The following is a 20,219-nucleotide window of genomic DNA, read 5'->3' as shown; positions in this document are numbered from 1 at the left end:
GTAGAAATAGTAATAGTAGCAGTAAACTTATTTTACTGTGCGTGCGTGTGTGTGTGTGTGTGTGTGTGTGTGTGTGTGTGTGTGTTCAGTAAGCACAGTAAGCGACTCAAATGCACTCTCTCTTAGAGATATTGTATTTATATGACGCATAAGTCATAGACACCTTTGTTTAACAATGTAAGGTCAACATCAAGCTGTAGTAATTGGTGTTAAAAAAAAAGTAGCCTAAGGGATAATAGTCCATTGGTTTCACTGGACGCATCACGTTCCTGGCGTATCCTGTGCTCATATGTCACCGTATAGTCTGTGGGGACTTGAATTTCATACTGAATGCTTATGTTACAAGTGACACTCACAAGTGTTACAGCGGTTTCGCGCCATATTGTCTAAATTCCATCTTAAGCACTGTGTACACAAATACTGTGCTCTTTGGATAGACGTGATTGCCTTTATTATGAAAGATTTTGTTTGCAGGATGCAAGCATGTTCGTGGGAAAATAAAAGGCCAAGGCCTAATCTGCATTATATAGCTTAGAATACACGCTGTAAAATAAGTTTATTTACACTACTACATATATAGTACTAGTTCTTGTATAAATAAATAGATATTTGTACAAATATCCAGACTTGTGGCTGTTATATATTGTTATTAAATACCCCTATACGTTTGTCTCGTTACAAAAGATATATAAATTCATTATATAAAATATTTCTCTGTATAAAATTTTAATTGAACATCCGAGACACCATTCAGTTACACGTACTCTGGTGCACACGTCACACTATAGAGATTAAGGATGACTTGGCTGAATCAGAATGTATCAGAAATTACATTTGTGTTATATATGGGTGTAGCTGCTGTGGGTGATTATCAAGATACTTTGGGTTAGTTGCGCTCCTTCTTGTCTTTCTTATAGTAGTCGATTTAAAGAATTAATGTATTTATTTTTTGTGAGGATTGAGGAGGAGGAGGACGAGTAGAGAGAGAGAGAGAGAGAGAGAGAGAGAGAGAGAGAGAGAGAGAGAGAGGGTGGAGAGACTGAACACAGCTAAACCAGGGGCGGACCAATACCATTACGGCACAGCGTGTCCACGGCGATTCCTTTTTTCACAACGTCTCACTTGCTGACCAGCTGAAAGCAGCAGGCGGAGAGAAAGAGTGCTGGAGAGAGAGAGAGAGAGAGAGAGAGAGAGAGAGAGAGAGAGAGAGAGAGAGAGAGAGAGAGAGAGAGAGAGAGACGAGGAAGGCGGTGACAGAAGTGGCCTCCTAGACGTGATGGTACTCTTTAGCCGATGGTATCGGCTAAACTAGGCTCGCGAAAAAACGGCTACCACGGTGTGAACGTCTGCGCGTGATCTCCATCCTCACCATCTTTTGGACGACGCTTGAAAACTCAATCGGCTTAGATTGTGGAACTAAAGGAAAGAAAATCCATGGGTTCGCAGAGTAGCGTTCCGTGAGCTTGGGATATACGTCGCATTAAAAACAGCGTCACGGAAAATCACGGAATTTCGCACCAATCTGTCTACAAGGTAATATGACTTCCAAAGCTGTTCTGCTGTTTCTGCTTCCCTTAAACCAGTGTTGTAGTGAACCATAAACACATCTAAGCCCCCAACAAAAAAATGTTTGATGTTCAACCTCGTGATCAACTCACATTGAATTGTGCTAGTTTTTAAAATCGTTTGCTTAACTTGTAGTTTAAGCAGACCGTCATTAATCAAGCGCTGCTGGAGCACTTCCAACTGAAATGGCCTACAAAACCTAGCAAGCATTGCATGATCTTAATCACAGTCTTCCTTAATGACTTTATGACTGAGTTCGTCTGTATTGTGTTATTTCTATTATAGGTTATGTGTATTTTTGTGGCTATTATTAGTGGATGTGGTAGCAGTGGTATTATTATTATTATTATTATTATTATTATTATTATTATTATTATTATTATTATTATGTGATTAAACTGATTTTCAAAATTAAAGGTAACTACATATCATTTTAAAATTTGATTCTTAAATTATTTATTGAAAAGACTAGAATTATGGTCTAATATGTAGTCTAATATGAGCTCACTGGATATAAATACCTGTAAAATGTTATAGCTCCCTGTTGAATTGGGATAAATATAATTTGATGTGTTTAAGTGAAGGATTAAGTGAAGCCCTAACAAAAGCGAAGAGTTTTTTTTTACTGTTTTGTTTTGATTTGGGTTTTCTAGCCTTATGAATTGACCCCTTTGGTTCAAATGTACTTTAATATAGCTATCTTTATGAAAATGCGTCAGTTTGTATTCTGTCCTTTTTTTCATAACGCTTATATAGCTGTGTATATGCGCTTCAGAAGGATGAGTTTATATGTATATTTATGTTTATACGTTTAATGGTGAGTTTATATATATTAATATATTTTTATTTTTAATTCCGTCATCCAGGCTTTAGTGTAGAAAGCAGTGAGGAAGTAGGCCTGCTGACATGGCTGACAACGAAGAAGGTTCTGGGCAACCAAAATCTGCAAATGATCCCGATTCAAAGGAGATACAAGAGAGTAAAGCGGAGAAACAAAATGGAAGTTCCAGCAAATCTCCATCATCCCAAACAACGTACATTCAACAGGTTGGAGTTGCTTGTGTGTGTGTGTTTGTGTGTGTATGTGTGTGTGTGTGTGTGTGTGTGTGTGTGTGTGTGTGTGTGTGTGTGTGTACGCGCGATTTACTGATTACAGGCTTAGGAAACGTCAAGGATGTATTTAAATATGGCGTGTGTAAATGAAGTGGTTGAAGAGGATGGATTTAATGCTTCTTTATCTCTTTTATTTTAAATACTTCGGCGTGGAAATGTAGAAATAATACATACGTTGATGTTCTTTTGCAGAATTCAGTTGTATATTTTACTTTGTATATTTACAGGATTACACTACATATACGATCATAAATCTAATGATTTTTTTTTTACAATATTACACTGGTATAAATAATGCGCATTACTTGACTAATAATATACTTCATATCTGACATTTAGCCAGTAAGAAACACTTAAAACTGCAAAAGAAAAATACGAAACTTTGTAATAACTACACAAGCATTTTTTATTTTTATTTTAGTTAGTTATTTAAGTATTTATTGGGTGTTGTAATTTATTTATGACGCTCAAAGCTGACATGGATCTGTTTTTTTGAACGTACACATCTTTTTATATAACACTATGCACACACTTTCTGTATGTTTAAATTTAATATTTTCTATTTAGCCCTTTGTTTTTTCTAATTTGTATTATTTAGCATTCTAACTTGTATTTTATGTTATTGCTCCAGTACAAAATATATACTTTTCTCTGTTCCTTCTTTACAAAAAACTGTGGGAAACAGAGTTTACTTGGTGATTATTTTTATCTTGCGCAACTTCAGTCTTTTGTTATGCTCCGCATGTGGTGCTCAATGGCTCCAGCAGATGACGGTGCTATATTTGTTCATGCTCCATTTTGAACTGTGTGTCCTCTTTCAGGGAATGGAAGGAATAAAAGTTTACTTACACGAACGTGAGTTGTGGATGAAATTCCATGAAGTAGGAACGGAAATGATCATCACCAAAGCAGGGAGGTAGGTCGCTTTACGTTAAGCTTGATTTTCCACAATAACTAACATTTTGTCTTGAAATATATACAAAAAAAATGTATAAAGCAAATGCACTGGTTTTTCCCTCAATTTATAATTATACAGACTATTTTATCCTCAAAATATAATGTGTCGAAATTTCGACTGAATAAAAATACAGTTTCTACTCATCATTGTTCGTCTTTTGCGCAATCTTCCACGATCAATTTCTTGTCTCGAGTGGATTTTAAGTGTTTGTACAATGACCGAGGCCTTTCTTTATATTACTGTATACAGTATTACTATGTGGTTTACATAACCCTAATCCCAGTTTCTCCCCCTATGTGCTTACACCATTATTTTGATGGCCAAAGATATTATAGGATTATTATGTGAAGCTTTGAAGTGCAGTTTTTCCAAGTTAAAATTTGTCTTGCTTCAACGGTAATTTTCTTTTGTAGTTGCTGTTGTATTTATTTGAAATAGCTTTTGTCGCATTATAGACTAGAGTAAGATTAAACGTGTTAAAAAAACTAGAATTGTCTGATTATGTTCTGATTATGTTTTGTGGAAAGGGTTTTTAGGGTTAAATGTGTAACAGGGAATAAAAGAGCAATCCATAAGAACTCTATGTGAACCTAAATATTTATTGTTTATTACTTATTACAGTAACAGACTGTTTCTCCAAAACCCTTAAAAAGGGTAGCTTTTATATTCAGCTCGTTTTTCTCAGTTCTTTTTTTAAATGTGTTTGCCATCCCTCACACATCTCCCGAAGGCCTACATTTCTCTAGACTACAATCGGCCCTGCAACTACATAAACAAGATCAGGCTTGAAGCATTGGCTTTTCTGCATGCATTCGGCTACTTCAGATTTTAATAAGGGGAATATGATCAACTTAGCTGCACATTTCATGAGTTTCTGGAACAAAATTGCTGCTTATTAGCAGAACTTAGGCGCAATGCACCACAGCAACAAAACAAAATATACAACAGTCCAGTTCTTTTATGGGCACTATATATTTTCATGCTTTTTGAACGTTTTATGTTACAGAATTTCTGAGTCATAAACGAGTAACAAACTGATGCGTGGGATGAAATGACTAGCCTGGTATACATGAACAGCAGCAGCAACAATAAAAACATTATTATTATTATTATTATTATTATTATTATTATTATTATTATTATTATTGTTGTTGTTGTTGTTGTTGTTGTTGTTGTTGTTGGATATTTAAATGTAGATTAAATGGCTAAACAAATATTATGCATTAATGGTATGTTTAAATTATTATTTAATTTACATCAATCGATTGCCTGTTGCTGATAAGTTGTACTACAGTATACGTCTCAAGAATAATATCTCGAGATAGAGGGAAATCCCACTTTTAACCATTGTTTTTAATCATTCCAGGACTATATTCAATGCCATAATGTTCCTATTTTCATCTACAGGCGAATGTTCCCGAGCTTCAAAGTGAAGGTCACTGGACTGAACCCCAAAACGAAATATATTCTTCTGATGGATGTCGTGCCAGCGGACGACCACCGCTATAAATTCGCCGATAATAAATGGTTCGTATGACACCTCTGAAAGTTATTTATGCACAATAGAGTTAACTGTAGGACTGCTGCATATTTACACAGAATTGATTTCACTCTATAGAGGAGGCTAGCAGAATATTTTTGGACATTTCGGGAAGCCGGAGGCACATTCGAGCCAAGAAATGAAAGTTTTCGGGCTTGCCAATTTTATCCTCGACTAATGCTTAGTATTCAGCGGCTGCGTGCTTCGTAAGAGGGGAAAATGCAGGCATTTCAACCACATTTGGTTATTCCATGAAACACCCTTTAACCTCTTACTGCCTCACATTTTATACCAAAATAGACTCCTTGCACGAGATGTACAGAATGCTAACAAAGTGTACATCACAATTGTTGGTGTATTTCATGCATTGCGTTTTATCTGGAAGATTTAAAATCTTGGTGCCGTATTGTTTTTTGCATTAAACACGTATAAAAATCAACAAATATAGTCAGTAAAACAACAAATAAATATGAATAGTTTTAGGCTAACATTGATAAGAACTCTGTTGATAGCCCTTTTCCCCAGAACCTGGAGACACTAGTGGTGTTGTCAGTTTGGCAATCCTAGATGTTCTCCTATGTGTGTGCATATAGGGAGCATTTATGTTGTTCCGGCAAAAGATGCGACTTCCAAACAAGTGAAATGACTTGATTTAAAAAAAAATAATAATTAAAAATAAATTTCAGAAGCATTATGAAAGCCATTCTTTAAACTAGTCATATGTACCCCCTCTCTCTTTCTCTCTTCTCACAGAAACGGCGCATAATTTAGATTTGTTTGAGGCGCTCTTTTCTGGATCAGCGAGTTTAAATGAAAGGTTATTCAGTGAGGATGACCACATGCCAATATCGCTGATAATTATCCCATCTGTGCAAGCACTGGAACTAATGGCGCTCTTAGCCAGCTACTGTTTTAACGCACTCTTGTTAACACACCAAACGAGTCTTTAAAAAATGACAGAAGGGATAAATTTGTGTCAGAATGCCATTGCACAGGGTAATGAGCCATGCCAAATAAGAGCGTCAATTAGGTTACATTTGGGGAAAAAATTCTAATCTTATTTCAGAGTGGAGATGAATTCCAGCACCTGCTGACCCTTTAGAAAGTCTCGTTATTATTATTATTATTATTATTATTATTATTATTATTATTATTATTATTATTATTATTATTATTATTGAAACTCAAACTAGAACTATTATTATATATTAACTAGACAGCCAGGTCGAATGCCAGGTCCACCAGTCTGCCACTGTTCTGCAAATTGCTCAGTTGTATAAAAATAAGATAAAATGTATGTCGCTCAGGATGAGGGCGTCTGACAAATGCTATACATTTAAAATATAAAATGTAAGGTATATGAACAAACCTGTTGCTGCGTAATTCTGTCCCCCAACCTTTTGCCTACTATATGTCTACTTTTGTTTGACTTAAATGGAAATGTTATGAAATCTTTGACACACATGACCGATTATGTTCTGATATTTTTGGTGTGTGTGCTAGGTCAGTGACAGGAAAGGCAGAACCCGCAATGCCCGGCAGGCTCTACGTGCATCCCGATTCTCCAGCCACAGGCGCGCACTGGATGCGACAGCTCGTCTCCTTCCAGAAACTCAAACTCACCAACAACCACCTCGATCCTTTTGGACATGTAAGTAAACACTTTTTTTTCTTTGTTATAGTTCATTCTTTGCTTTACATTGTTTCTAAACCAGCTAGCCGAGGTTTAAAATCGACTCCTGTTGCGTTATTCCAATTTTTAGTATTTGTCTGAACGCTTTTCATTCCGACAAGTTTTGGAGAATGTATACAATTGTATAAAATTGTGGAAGTTTTAAGACCATTTTGTTAAAAAGTGCAACCAGGTAGCCATCATTTTTGAGCCAATAGCAAGCGTCGGAACTCGAGAAGAAGGTAAATAAAACTCCTAGCAGGCGTCACTGACAAGTGCCAGAGCATAAGCTATAACAATAACCGGCAACCATGATTAAAAGAACTTCTGAGGTAGGCAACGCACTTTTAATGTACTCAAAACACCGCATTATAAATTTGGTCTGTTTTTGGCTTTTAAAAGATATAGTAGTTGTTTTTGTAGTTCCAACAGGGTAATTTTTTTTATTCATAGTGTCGGTAGATACTGAACCTGAAGTTTTGCATTTCTACTCCTTTACAAATTCTGCTGATGAACTCTTTTATAAGATTTTTAAACAAGATACCACAGGATTGACTTTGTAGCTATTAATATTAGACTCTGTAGCCTTGATTGGCAATTTTTCTGTTATTTAATATTTTCCAGCATGATGTAGTGTGTGGGCTTATTCATAGCTCAGCACCTGCATTATGATGTGAGAATAATTAACGTTGTGGGTTTTTTTCTACAGTCCTGACATTTTACCAGCCTAGAGACTGTACCATGTGCAACTTTTACATGCATGAGGATTTTTAAAATGAGATATAGATTAACTGAAAAAAAAATTGATTTTGCTGCAAAATTACGCTCACTCAGAAAACATTGTGTTTAAACATCATATGTACTGTTTAGTTTGGACACATTTGAATCTGTGCTGATTGATTTTTTTTAAATACAGCTACAATGTGAAGATGTTTTATCGTCCCATGTCGCTGAGTTTTCCGTTGCTTTGCATTTTAGTTAATCATGCTTGTTTTCTTGCCAAACCCTAGCTGGCAAAATGAAATTGGACTCCAGATGGAATGTGAGCAGTGTTGTAAATTTTTGACCAGAATGCATTTTTGATTGGTTGGAGTGGTTCTTGGCAATTCCCTCCTTTTTATCCTTAAAGAGCAACCTGGGATTTATAAATGAAGTTTGGTTTCTCGACCAAAATAACAATCTATCGACTTGTTGTTCCAGGTGCTTGAAATCATTTAAGACCTATGAATAATTAGTGAATTTAGCTATCTCAGCTGAATATGCAGCGTCACAGACTGGATCCATTAATAAAATGCATACAATTGGCTCAGATTGGGGGAAATGGTCTTAATTAGGCTCACTAATAATAAAACTTCACATAAAAACTTTGTGGAAAACAGCAATTAATGATGATAGAGCTGATCACATAAGAGAAATGGGATAGTTATCCAGAGAGAGCATACTTGCTTTGAGTATTCCAAGTTTCAACTGTCTCCCATTTTGTCTTCCTAATCCACTTTGATCACTTTTAGAACCAAACACCATTCCACATTCTTTCTAGAAATATTTGAGTCACAGGGTGGAGTTTGGATATCAGTGCTGCAAACTGTTTATGTTATAATGATAGTACAAGATGAGTGATGGACAAAGGTATACAAAACTTGTTAATCTGGATGGTTTCAAAATCCCTGTGTTGTCAGGGACATGAAAGTGAGGGGCAAGCATTCAGGGTCATCTGTGATCCTTTGCTATCATAAAAAACTATCAGGGCAAATAAAGATACAGAGAAACAGGGCACCGAACTCACACTAATGCTGTACTCCAAGTGGGTGGTCCCACCACAAGCATGCAAGAAAAATTGTCTTCTGCCTGATCGAAATTCACATTCAAAAGCTTAGTGTGATGTAGTTCTGTGGTAACGTTTTGCAAGCTTTATGCTCTTACATTACAAGTGTGACGTGAGTTTTCTTGCTCAGTCATTTTGTACTTGACAGCTTATGTTGTATATTTTTGTGTTAAATTAGCAGTATATTTTATCTACCTCGATAACCATTCCATAAGGTTTATTCATGCGGACTAGTTGTCTGGTGTTGAGTCAATATTTTAAGAGAAGATGTGCTTCAGCTTTGTAACCAATTACTGCTTCTATCAATCAGTGAACCAGTGAATCAAATAGTCTAACAGTGTCATTAAGCTACTGGTATGATTGCAAAATGAATTCCAGGACAGTAAATATAAGCAAGTGTAATATTTAACAAATACTGCAGACTAGACAAAACTTTTCTCAAACTTTTTTGTAGCTTGTAAATGATATAATCTGGGACCCCCTCAGCGTACAAATATTTAGTGAAATACTTAAATATTACGCACATTATTTAAATATTTACATTAATATCCTGATTATTTCTTGTAGCTTTTTATTCTGCTTTATTTATTTATTTTACTTTTTTTTTCCAGCTATTAGTTTTTAATTAAGCCCATGTAAGTACTATGCCAACTAAGTAATTAACCATAGTGCAATTGTGAAAAAATGTGTAGCCAGTAGCAACAACAACAACAACAACAACAATAATAATAATAATAATAATAATAATAATAATAATAATAATAATAATAATAATAATAAATTATGGGCAAATTTTATAGATCAAATGTATACATTAATATGTCGTTCTTTCTAGGCTAAAGATAGCTTACATGTTAATTTGATTTGATTTGAAAGGTACAAAAGGTGTACTTTTTCTTTATTTCTTTCTTTCTTCCTTTCGTTCTTGTTTTCTTTCTTGAGAGTGCAGAGTTTCTTTGATTTGTTCTCTACCTATAGTGCCCATTAAGAAGGCATTATTAGATTCTTCCCGTGTGATGTCCGTGACTCCTGTGTGTGTCAGTGCAATTAGGCTTAGCTCTATGGATAACAGGGACTTCAGCTTTCAGTCGAGGGCTCAAGTTCAACTGAGTGAGCAGCGTCTCAGTGTCTCCTGCCCATGCCGCAAAACTACGCCGCGTGCTTTACTACCAACAGGTCACATGAAGTAAAAAAAGAAAATAAACCGAATTAAGACCAATGTGTTAGAATATCTCAGTTATGGAATGGAAAACTTTGTGTTTTTATACACTTTTTTTGCGTTGGATTAAAGCGTTGCATGCAACTTTTCTGAAAACTGTTATAACATATTTTTGTCCCTTTTCTTGCGTTTTAGATCATTTTGAACTCTATGCATAAATATCAACCGAGGATCCACATCGTTAAGGCGGATGAAAATAACGGGTTTGGCTCCAAAAACACCGCCTTTTGCACTCATGTGTTCCCCGAAACATCGTTCATTGCGGTCACGTCTTACCAGAACCACAAGGTAAGTTGAAGAGATGATGTGTGCGCAGTTCAAGAAATAACTTTTAGCCATATTCTTCCCTTTTTTTTGCATTGGGTTGGTTTGGATCAGGCCTTTTACTAATAAAAATAGGAGTAAAACAAAAGTGCATGAAGGATTATGCCATATTTCATGGCTGGAGATGAGTTGAATACTGGTTACTGAAGTCAAAGATCATTAGGCTGAAACTATGATTACATAATGCCATGTTTATTCATTCAAGAAAACCTTTAGCTTAATGTCTATAAAGACTTAAAATCGATTTATACTCTTAAAAACATTCAAGCTGCTGACTCAAAACATGTTAAACCACGTTTTCGTTATTTATTTTTTTCCACATAAGTAAAAACCATAATAGACACTGCTATAGCTTAATTTTTTGTCCACAGCAGGTTTTTTCGGCTCCATATTTCATTCAAAACATTAAGCATGGACATATTTTCCACTTACTGTTGTGTTTAAGCTGTTTTTCTGTAATTAAAAGCAGCATGTCCTGATTATATGTAAGTTGTCCTGTGTAATGTTTTTAAATTTTAATGATTCAGAGACTTCAGATGCTTCAGGAAATATGGATTCCTGCCTGCCAATACATGATAAAAAATAATTGGTGTTTGTTATATGTGCAGTGGTGATTTTCTTTTATCATGATCGCCTACAAGAAGGTTTCTAAAGTTTTTAAAAATAACCTAAGCGAGCTGTTTAAAACATTTCACGAAGGAGGCATAACAGGATAGTTTCAGCTTGGTTTACACTTTTGCCAAATTTGTATATCCACACATATACATCTACAGATCTACAAATCTGTTGCACTTGAACATTCTTAGCGTTGTCCTACAACTGCTCATAAGATTTATTTTAATAAAAGCTTCATTACGCCTTTCCGTATAATAATGCCCCCTATTGTCTTTTAACTAATAATACAGCCATATGAATGTAATGTTACAGAAGCCTATGTTGATGACCGAAGATATTATATGTTATTATAATGTGTATACTGTCAATATTCAAAAAATATGCAGACTGAAGAATGTTAGCAATTATACCCAACAAAATCATCAAATCCATTGAAGAAAATGTCATGAAACCTAATAGATTTGACAGATCTAAAATAAAAATGTAAAATATTTTTTGTTAAATCTTTATTTCTTTAATTTCTTTTCTTTTCTTAGGATTATTTGTTCGTTTGTTTTCATTCTGTAGAAATTAATTATTTATAAAACTGATACTGAGACATCTTCATGAAAATACAGTCTGAAAAACTTTAATAGTGTTACTAATTATATAAAAAGCGAATTGTAATATTTATTTCTCCAAAAATTCTGTGGTCATAGCTCATCTTAAAAAAACACTGAATCCAAAAATATTCTGAGAATTTCTTCAAATTCAACTTGAACTATGTGCCATTTTTGGCAAACACATTTTATAAACAATTACCAAACAAATCTTATTTCACACAGCAAAATGTTTTTTTATTTTTTCCTTTAGCCTACAGAGCATCAATTCAAATGTATTTTTATTTTATTTTTCTCAAGAAAATGCATTTACTAAAAAAAAGTGAAAATAGCGCTCTACATTCTTCATGTGTTCAGTGGTTTTAAAATAACTAAATAATTTAAATCGTTTCTGTTTTACGAAAATTGGCACGATATAATTTTTTTTCATTCCTACTTATTTTACCCGCGCGGTCCCCTCCAAAATGGTTAAAATGTGTAATGGCTTTATTTAAAGCAGTAAGTACACTAATGTACTAGCAGGCCACATGAGAACAGCATGTCATTTTGAATAGTTTAAAATCAAATAGATCAAGCTACCATCTGCTCATTTATTACTATTCTGAACATTTGCAACCCGTTTCGATTCTGACAATTTACAATTTTCACGAAAACACCCGAAAGGTCTATTGTGAGAATCTGCAAGCAAGTGTGGTGATTTTGGTGATGTTGGTGATGTTTAAACTTGATATACTGTAACAGAGATCAGTAGTCAGTAGGATTACTGCTGTAGGCATGCAGCTAAGTAGATTATTGTGATCCATGACCGTCGATCAGATGCACTTAATGAGATCTGTGCAATACTGCCTAATAGGCCACTCATTACATTACAGCCAAGTGTGTTGTTTGAGTTGGTTCTAAGTACATTTCAATTCTCTCCGATATGTTTCCAGACTTCCTTTAGTCGGGATTTAAATAAACATTCCTGAAGTGTCTGTTTCACATCCTTGTTGTAAGGACTTTTAGTGTCAGGTGCTATTGCGCACTGTGAGGAATAAGACAGAGGGGGTCGACGACTGGTAATGATGTGTGAGCCAATCAAATCTCAGTACCTTTCAGAACCGGAAATCCGTCCAAGTATCCCTCATTGCCAGAGACACAATGATTATATTCAGCGAGTTAACTGGCGACATTGAGAGAAAACTAATTGGGATTTTTGTAAAGCTATAAAATAATGCCTACATTCTTATTTAGGCTATAGTACTTACTATACCTTTATGTATATGTGAATCTTAAATGATTTATTTATTCATTCACTGATTTATTAAATAATTCATTCATTCATTCATCTATGTAAATATGGCAAAACTATATTTTTATTTGTGCTTCTTGGAAATGTGTATATAGTCTATCTTTCAAATGTTTTAAGGTGCAAACTATGTTTTAGTTTGTAAAACATTCAAGGTGAACTATAAGCACCTTTCTAGGTATAATAAAGTTCTAAGAGTACCGACACGGACAGTTTTTATTAATAATAAATGCAAAATAAATGCGTCAATTCGAACCTTCTTTTTAGAGGAGCCTATAAACAAAACTCTTACTCGTCAATACTCTGGTTTTTAACTTATAACCAGTTTTACACACACACACACACACACACACACACACACACACACACACACACACACACACACGCACACACACACATGTACAATACATATAAATATATATATATATATATATATATATATATATATATATATATATATATATATATATATATATATATATAAATATATATATTGTTTTTAACAAAGCATACAAAAACTTATACTCTACTTAAAGAAATTGTCAACCTGCCAAATTTTTCAGTGTGTTTACGAGTGCTTAGAAATGTGTCCCAACAAGAAGATATTTTACGGGGTCTCAAGTGAGAGCCAACACGCAGTTAAAGTTCCCGTCTTACTGAGAAGCTGCCACACTGCCAACAACTAACCTGCCAAGGAAAGCCTGGATTATTGCGTGGGAGATACGCGAAACCCCTGAGCTGGACAGCTCACAGACTTAAACCGCTTCTTTATCCAAATCTTATCACTTTAAATCTTGTCGCTGTATTTATTTCTGAAACGCACAGATCATCAGGTTTAACGGGACTCATACTTTGCAATATGGGTTGCAATTTCTACGAGTCTCTCTCTTCATTTGCAGAAAAGTCTCTCTCTCTCTCTCTCTCTCTCTCTCTCTCTCTCTCTCTCTCTCTCTCTCTCTCTCTGTGTGTGTGTGTGTGTGTGTTTAATTATATACCATGATTACTTGTGAATAATCGCATATGTTTTGTTAAATGTATTTAGATTATATTATAACTGTTGTACATAATAATAACAATAATAATAATAATAATATATTAATAATAATAATAATAATTATGTATTATTATTATTAGTAGTATTATTATTATTATTATTATTATTATTACTGAATTATGGTATGAAAATGCACACTGATGTAAGCTTAAATGACTAAACTATACTTTGATCACATAATAGGAAGCATGTACATGGTTTTACTTAGACTGACATCAGCTTTGTTTTATTACATCGTCCACAGCTGGCAAACACCAATAGAACACTGTGCCAAAAACATAATAATTGCTCTTTTGATAACAGTGACAAGAAAATGACTTTTATTTAATTTTTTTCTCCACATTACAAATGTTGTACATTCCTCAATCAAGCAGCTGCATATCTATATTTAACCTTTGCTAGTGATTTTTTTTTTTTTTTTTCATTTTGTAATGACTTGGAAAATCTGTAACTGGTCTGTTCTTTGTTTTGTAGATTACTCAGCTAAAGATTGAGAACAATCCTTTTGCGAAGGGCTTTCGAGGCAGTGATGATATGGAGCTGCACCGCATGTCGAGAATGCAGAGGTATGTAAAGATAACGTTCTCTCACGTAAAAGATCTGTAAAGTGTAATAAATGATTTGCAGGTATTTTAGCCAAACTATTACTTTTATTTATCTGAGCTGCCTTAATAATTTATGTACATTGTCCCGCAAATGTACACCTGTAGTGATTAAAGCTTTCACAGATTTATTACAGTATTCAACAAATTGGTAAATGGTAAAAATAAATAAAATTAAATGGTACAAAAATTGGTCTCCTATTCAGACTTGTTTCCACAGTGCAAACCATTAACTGCATTTCAGTACTCTCCTTCTAAATATAGATGCCATAAATACACAATGTATTTAAGGGCTATCCATGACAAGAGGCTTGACTGACATTATGAGATAAGCTGAACCTTAAAGGAAGAGTCAAGAGTCATCTCACAAGCTCAATAATTATCACCAAGAAGAGTCATACTAATCAATGCACATACACAACCAGGAGAAACAGCCTCTTAGATATAAGCCAGGAGGGTTCATTTGCAGAAAAGTCTCTCTCTCTATCCCTTCTGCCCAATGGAGAGGTTCTGATGTAAGTGTAGCTCTTGAAGGAGGCCGATTTATCTTGGCCTTGAAACCACAGCAATATCTCAGCTTCATGCAAAGCCTCTGCGTTTTGTGCATATTCAACAATTGTCTGCGGTGGTGCTGTAGTTGGTCTTTTGGAAGCAAAGCCCACATGGCTTTTCCTCTTATTCACTCCAGATGACTGATGTATAACATGCGTCCATACAGTGTGGAAAAACACGTTTTCAAAGGATAAAATCTGGTCTGTGAATCGCAGCAGCCAACAAAGGCGGTGTCCACTCTAAAATGAGATTTTGTGATACATAAGGAAAAAATATGAGCGGCCTTTCTGTCATTACTTTTTTTGGCATTTTTTCCTTTAGGCTCTTAAAATTAAGATTTCAACCAATATTAAAAGAAGACTAATCAATAATAGCTCCTCTTTACTGTCCTATAATTAGCATACAAGTGCATGGACTTATCACCACAGCAAGTGTGACACATTCCTATAATGCCAAAGAGGAATAGAAAATTTAAAGAGAATTAAAGTTGCAAAATTGTTGCATAATAATCATCAACCGTTAAATATCAATATATTTATATAAGTATCATATGCATTGTTAATAAAATAGAAGATGTGAGTTGGACACCACATTTGACCTTTATCATCTACACTGGTCAAAGGTCTTATTGCCTTTTCTGTCCTCAAGCGCTTCCTTATCTGAAACAAAGCAGATCTCGTCTTCAGACTTGTGTCAAATACTGTCCATGCAGTGCTGGAAAAAAAACAAGAAATCTAGAATCTTGCATATCCTTTAACATGTTATTTTCAAAGACACCTTTAAGGGTTCTACACTCGCCAGCCATTTTAATAAGATCATCTGAAACCCTGATCGTCAGTCATCAGTCAATCATCAGCACAATGCAATATATTCAGATACAGGTCAAGAGCTTCGAATTATCTTCAGCTTATCAAACATCGTACTGGCAAAAACATTTACGTGAGTGCCTGTACTGTATGTGAGTGCCTTTTGTGTGTTCTGAGATTATTTGTATTTTAATTTGAGCTCCTGTCAAGGCCTTTCTGCCCACAGAACCTCCGTTCACTGGATTTTATTTAATTATTTTGCATCATCTTCTAAATCTAGAGACATTTTCATGACACAGAGATATAATAATTAAAGCTCTTGACCAGTATCTGTATGATTTTTATGCCTTATGCTGCTACCACATGATTGAAGAACTGACTAAATAAGCAAGTACACCAGCATGTTTTCCTCTCAGAGACAGGAAACATAGAAGATTTTAAAACTAAAATTACAAAGGTATTGTGATAAATGAGCACTCTTCTACAATTTTAATAATATGTATTTGGAATCAAACAGATTTTTTTTTCTCAACCAATAGCTCAGAAACAATGGCTCAGAGTGGTGCACATATGGTCAGTTATCATGTCTTCATGGTTTTGGACTGAATAAGTACATATAAGAGTGAATCAAGCATGAATGTCGTCATTAATTCAGGAAATCCTTGTTTCCTTCAACAGCACTAAGGAGTATCCAGTGGTTCCTCGAAGCACCGTACGTCAAAGAGTGGGAGCCAGTCAAAGTCCCTTTAGCGGCGACATTCAGGGGATGCCTACACCCAGCAGCATGAGTTCCCAGTACTCCTGTGAGAACGGAGTTACCAACACCTCCCAGGATCTCCTGCCTCAATCAAGCTCCTACCCATTACCCCATGATCACAGCCAAGACTATCACTGCATCAAGAGAAAAGGTGCGCAGACTGGTGTTTATACTTCCTTTAACATAACGGCTTTATGTCCGTTTCTGTTGCACCAGTACTAATGATATTGTTGATTAACAGATTTAAACAGCCTGACCTGGCAGAATATCTAAAAAAAATCTAACATGGTTATATTTGTGTGCAAGATTCATATAATTTAATAATTGTATATAATTTTTCCACAACTTCATGAAGGGTGCCACTATTTTTGGAGTTACAATTCCATCTTTAAAGGTCATTGGAGTTCGACATCTATTAATAATGAAAGGGACAAACCAAACAAATTTCATGCCACAACCATCCATAGTTGGAAGCCAAGGAAGCAAAATCGGAATGCTTTGTTTGGTAGAAAGTATGGCATTACTCTTTCCTCCCAACCACAGTTACACTAGCCAGTTGTGGGCATGTGTGAGCTCACATACTCAGAATCATGCAGCTAAAGCTATGCATTTGTCTGGCTTGTGAAGCGACATAAGCAGCAGTTTAAAAAGATGAAGTTGACTGACTTCATGTGTCTTAGAGGAAACAAGGTAGTTTTGACAGATGGTAGCTGTTGGATGATAGGAGAGGCTGGTTTGAAGAAATTGGCAAGCTAATTTTGTCCAGAATTCTAACCCTACACCTTTAAAATTTAATAAGAAAGCAGAATTCTTTCATTACTGTTGGCTAAATTGTTTGTAAAGGTCATTGCATAACTCTTATTTCAGTAGTACCGTATATCATGTGGAGTGAAATGCAGTATTACTGAATAATTCCACATTCACCACTAACTTCTCCTCCCACTTCATCTGTTTTCAGTTGAGGATGACTGTCACACAGATCACTCCTACAAAAAAGCCTACATGGAGAGCTCCTCTAGTGAAGATGACCATTACTACCGTCCTGTTAGCTATTCCCAAACGCTGGGCCTTTCCACTGCCCCTTATCGGACCGAGTCTGGACAGCGGCAGGCGTGCATGTATGCCAGTGCTTCACAAGCTAGCGAGGCTGTTCCAAGCTTGGAAGACATCAGTTGCAACACGTGGGCTGGTGTCTCCCCTTATAGCAGTTGTTCCATGCAACCTATGGAGCGGTTGCCCTACCAGCACTTCTCCGCCCACTTCACCTCCAGCCCTCTAGTGTCCAGGTTGAGTGGAGTGGCCGGCCACGCTTCACCACAACTGGGTGATGCCCACGCTATGTACCAGAGCTCGATGCCCCACCAGACTCTTGGCCGTCAGTGTAGCCCTGGAGCAGGAATCCAGTCACCCAGCGCTAACCTGCAGGGGAATGAGTACTTGTACACTCATGGTATTCCTCGCACCCTATCGCCCCACCAGTATCATGCTGTGCACAGTGTAAGCATCATGCCTGAATGGAATGAGAGCAGCTAACTGGATTCTCACACACTACATGAAATGTTGGAGTTGCACACACAAAGGCATTTGTGTATATTTATATTTTTCAAAGCTCTTCACCACACCAGCAGTCATGTGATTTGGTCATCAGTTTTGGACTCATGCTGTAACTGACTGCTTGGATAGATTCTAACTTGGTTCAACTAGCAATGAATGTCTGAGTAGTCCAGTGTGAATGTTGTAGTACAAGGCAGAAAAAAGATTTATTCATACAATGGGATGTTTTTTTTTTTTTTTACCATGTTTGTAAATTGTGTACTGTATTCTGTAAATCAGAGATGAAGATTTGACACATATTTACGGTTCATTTTTAATCAGAGGACGCACTTCGGACTGGCCCGATTTTCTATACTTTTTAAAAACAAAATGGAAATAGAAAAGAACATTTTTATAGTATTATTCATCTTGATGTTTGTGTTATATGTTGTTTTATTACTCTGAAATCCAAGAGCGGTCCTTAAGTGTTACCAGTTAGTCCATATTTAACCAGTTCTTCTATAAGTCTCAAAAGCTCATTCTTGTCAAAAATCACAGATTCTGTTTGGAAAACTGATATTTAGTGGGTGCAAATAAATGCAATAAATTCTAATTCTAGGGTTTATATGGTCAAGTAAAAAATATATATAATAGCAAGGGTACATCTGCTCGGCATAGACATATGTCATGTTCCACACACCATACCTTGTGATCTCAATTTAATGGATTAGATAATTACTTTTTAGAAGCACTACTATTGCTAATGCTAGCTGTCATGGACCAGATGGTCCCTTTTAAAAAAGTGCTGGTATAATTTTGAAATGACCCACCATTCAATAGTTGGAGCTACATACACACAACAGGGAAGAAGATACAGATGTCAAATTGACATTTACAGTATCAGCTTCACATTAATAAACAACAACGACAACAAAAATATAACCATCAGTTAAAGGTGAATGTTTATAGGGAATAATGTTGTACAGTCACTACATTTCTTCCTGTTAATAGTATTTATTTTTTGTTATTGTGAAGCCTATCATGTGTTTTATCTGCAATATTTGTTTGTTTGTCTTTTCTAGTATGTATGTTTAACTTAGATCCATTTCTTCTTTATAGGAAAAAAACAAACTGTTTTAGAAATTCTGACACCTATTGGTTGGTGACAGAAGGACAGTTTTACGAAACAATATAAAAAGAACTTGTAAATAAAAATACAAATGTACATAGAAAACAGAATGGAAATAAATCTAAATGGTGTACTTTAAATTTGCTGTTATCTGGACTTTATAACCAAAGGTTTATCTGATCTATGCAATGATTTGGATGTGTGACATCCATCTGTATTGTTACAAAATGATTACATTGTCAAAAATGACCAACAACACTACAACAGCACAAATACATTAAAATTAACAATATATATTTCAGTGTCTGCTTTATGACTCTGATAATATCCTTAACTTACACTATGATCAAGCTAGCTTAAACACAGTGATTGAACAACACTCTGCATGAAAAGATCAGCTTCCCAAACTTAACTGTAAAGCCAATAAAGCCAACAACGTCATCACACTTGAACATCTTGCAGATCTGGCCTGTAGAACTAGCCGGTCAAAGTGTCTGTCTCAGCTGCATCATTAAACCTAAAGCAATAAGTTCTGAAAATTTGAGTACAACATTAGTATGAGTGTTTCCACTGCTTCTGCTTTAGGTTTATCTACTCCTTGGATTTAGTGAGTGAGAAAAGAAGGCCTTGCTCCACGTACTGTAACTACACTAGCAAAGTCTCCCTGTGACATCATAACAGCACATAACTGCTAACTTCTTAAAGGACCAAGAAGTCCTTTGACCAATAACACCAAGAATATTTTAAATGAAACATATTTAATGTATTTCCAGGTGAACATTTGCTTTAAAGTGGGTAATTGAAAGAAGCAAAATTTCCATTTGGCTTCTGTTGGCAATGGGTTAGTGAAAGAGTGATTAAAAATACAATAAGCTTCTGCTTTCAATGCCTCACAATCACTCACATTGCTAATGCCATGATTTCAGTATGGTCCAATTTTGATTGTTAGGTTGTAGATCAGTTAATTGATCCAACATTTCAATTTTGATGTGACTCAACAATGAATAAAATGAAAGATAAAAAAACACAGCGTTAATCAATTGTACCCATTTTGATTACATAATAAT

General features: G+C 35.3%; 1 protein-coding gene across 1 annotated transcript; it reads left to right on the top strand.

The window, feature by feature from the left end:
- Positions 1–1,137: 1,137 nt before the first annotated feature.
- Positions 1,138–19,316, top strand: tbx5a (T-box transcription factor 5a). Its single transcript, XM_060863603.1, has 9 exons — positions 1,138–1,533; positions 2,433–2,613; positions 3,501–3,595; positions 5,045–5,164; positions 6,681–6,828; positions 10,029–10,181; positions 14,248–14,339; positions 16,412–16,641; positions 17,449–19,316. Exons 2-9 carry the CDS (start codon positions 2,473–2,475, stop codon positions 18,021–18,023), a joined length of 1,554 nt encoding a protein of 517 aa, XP_060719586.1. The 5' UTR covers positions 1,138–1,533; positions 2,433–2,472; the 3' UTR covers positions 18,024–19,316.
- The last annotated feature ends 903 nt before the right edge of the window (positions 19,317–20,219 follow it).

Source organism: Tachysurus vachellii, chromosome 26 (assembly GCF_030014155.1).
Source record: "Tachysurus vachellii isolate PV-2020 chromosome 26, HZAU_Pvac_v1, whole genome shotgun sequence".
Taxonomy (NCBI): domain Eukaryota; kingdom Metazoa; phylum Chordata; class Actinopteri; order Siluriformes; family Bagridae; genus Tachysurus; species Tachysurus vachellii.
The sequence above is the reverse complement of the archived record's forward strand: the minus strand, read 5'-3'. Positions and strand labels throughout refer to the sequence as shown.

Bases quoted from the DNA above. Each gene is read 5' to 3' on its own strand.
- tbx5a (XM_060863603.1), top strand. From the start codon at position 2,473: ATGGCTGACAACGAAGAAGGTTCTGGGCAACCAAAATCTGCAAATGAT. The intron at 5,165-6,680 runs GTTCGTATGACA...TGTGTGTGCTAG, and splicing joins AAATTCGCCGATAATAAATG to GTCAGTGACAGGAAAGGCAG. The intron at 6,829-10,028 runs GTAAGTAAACAC...CTTGCGTTTTAG, and splicing joins ACCTCGATCCTTTTGGACAT to ATCATTTTGAACTCTATGCA.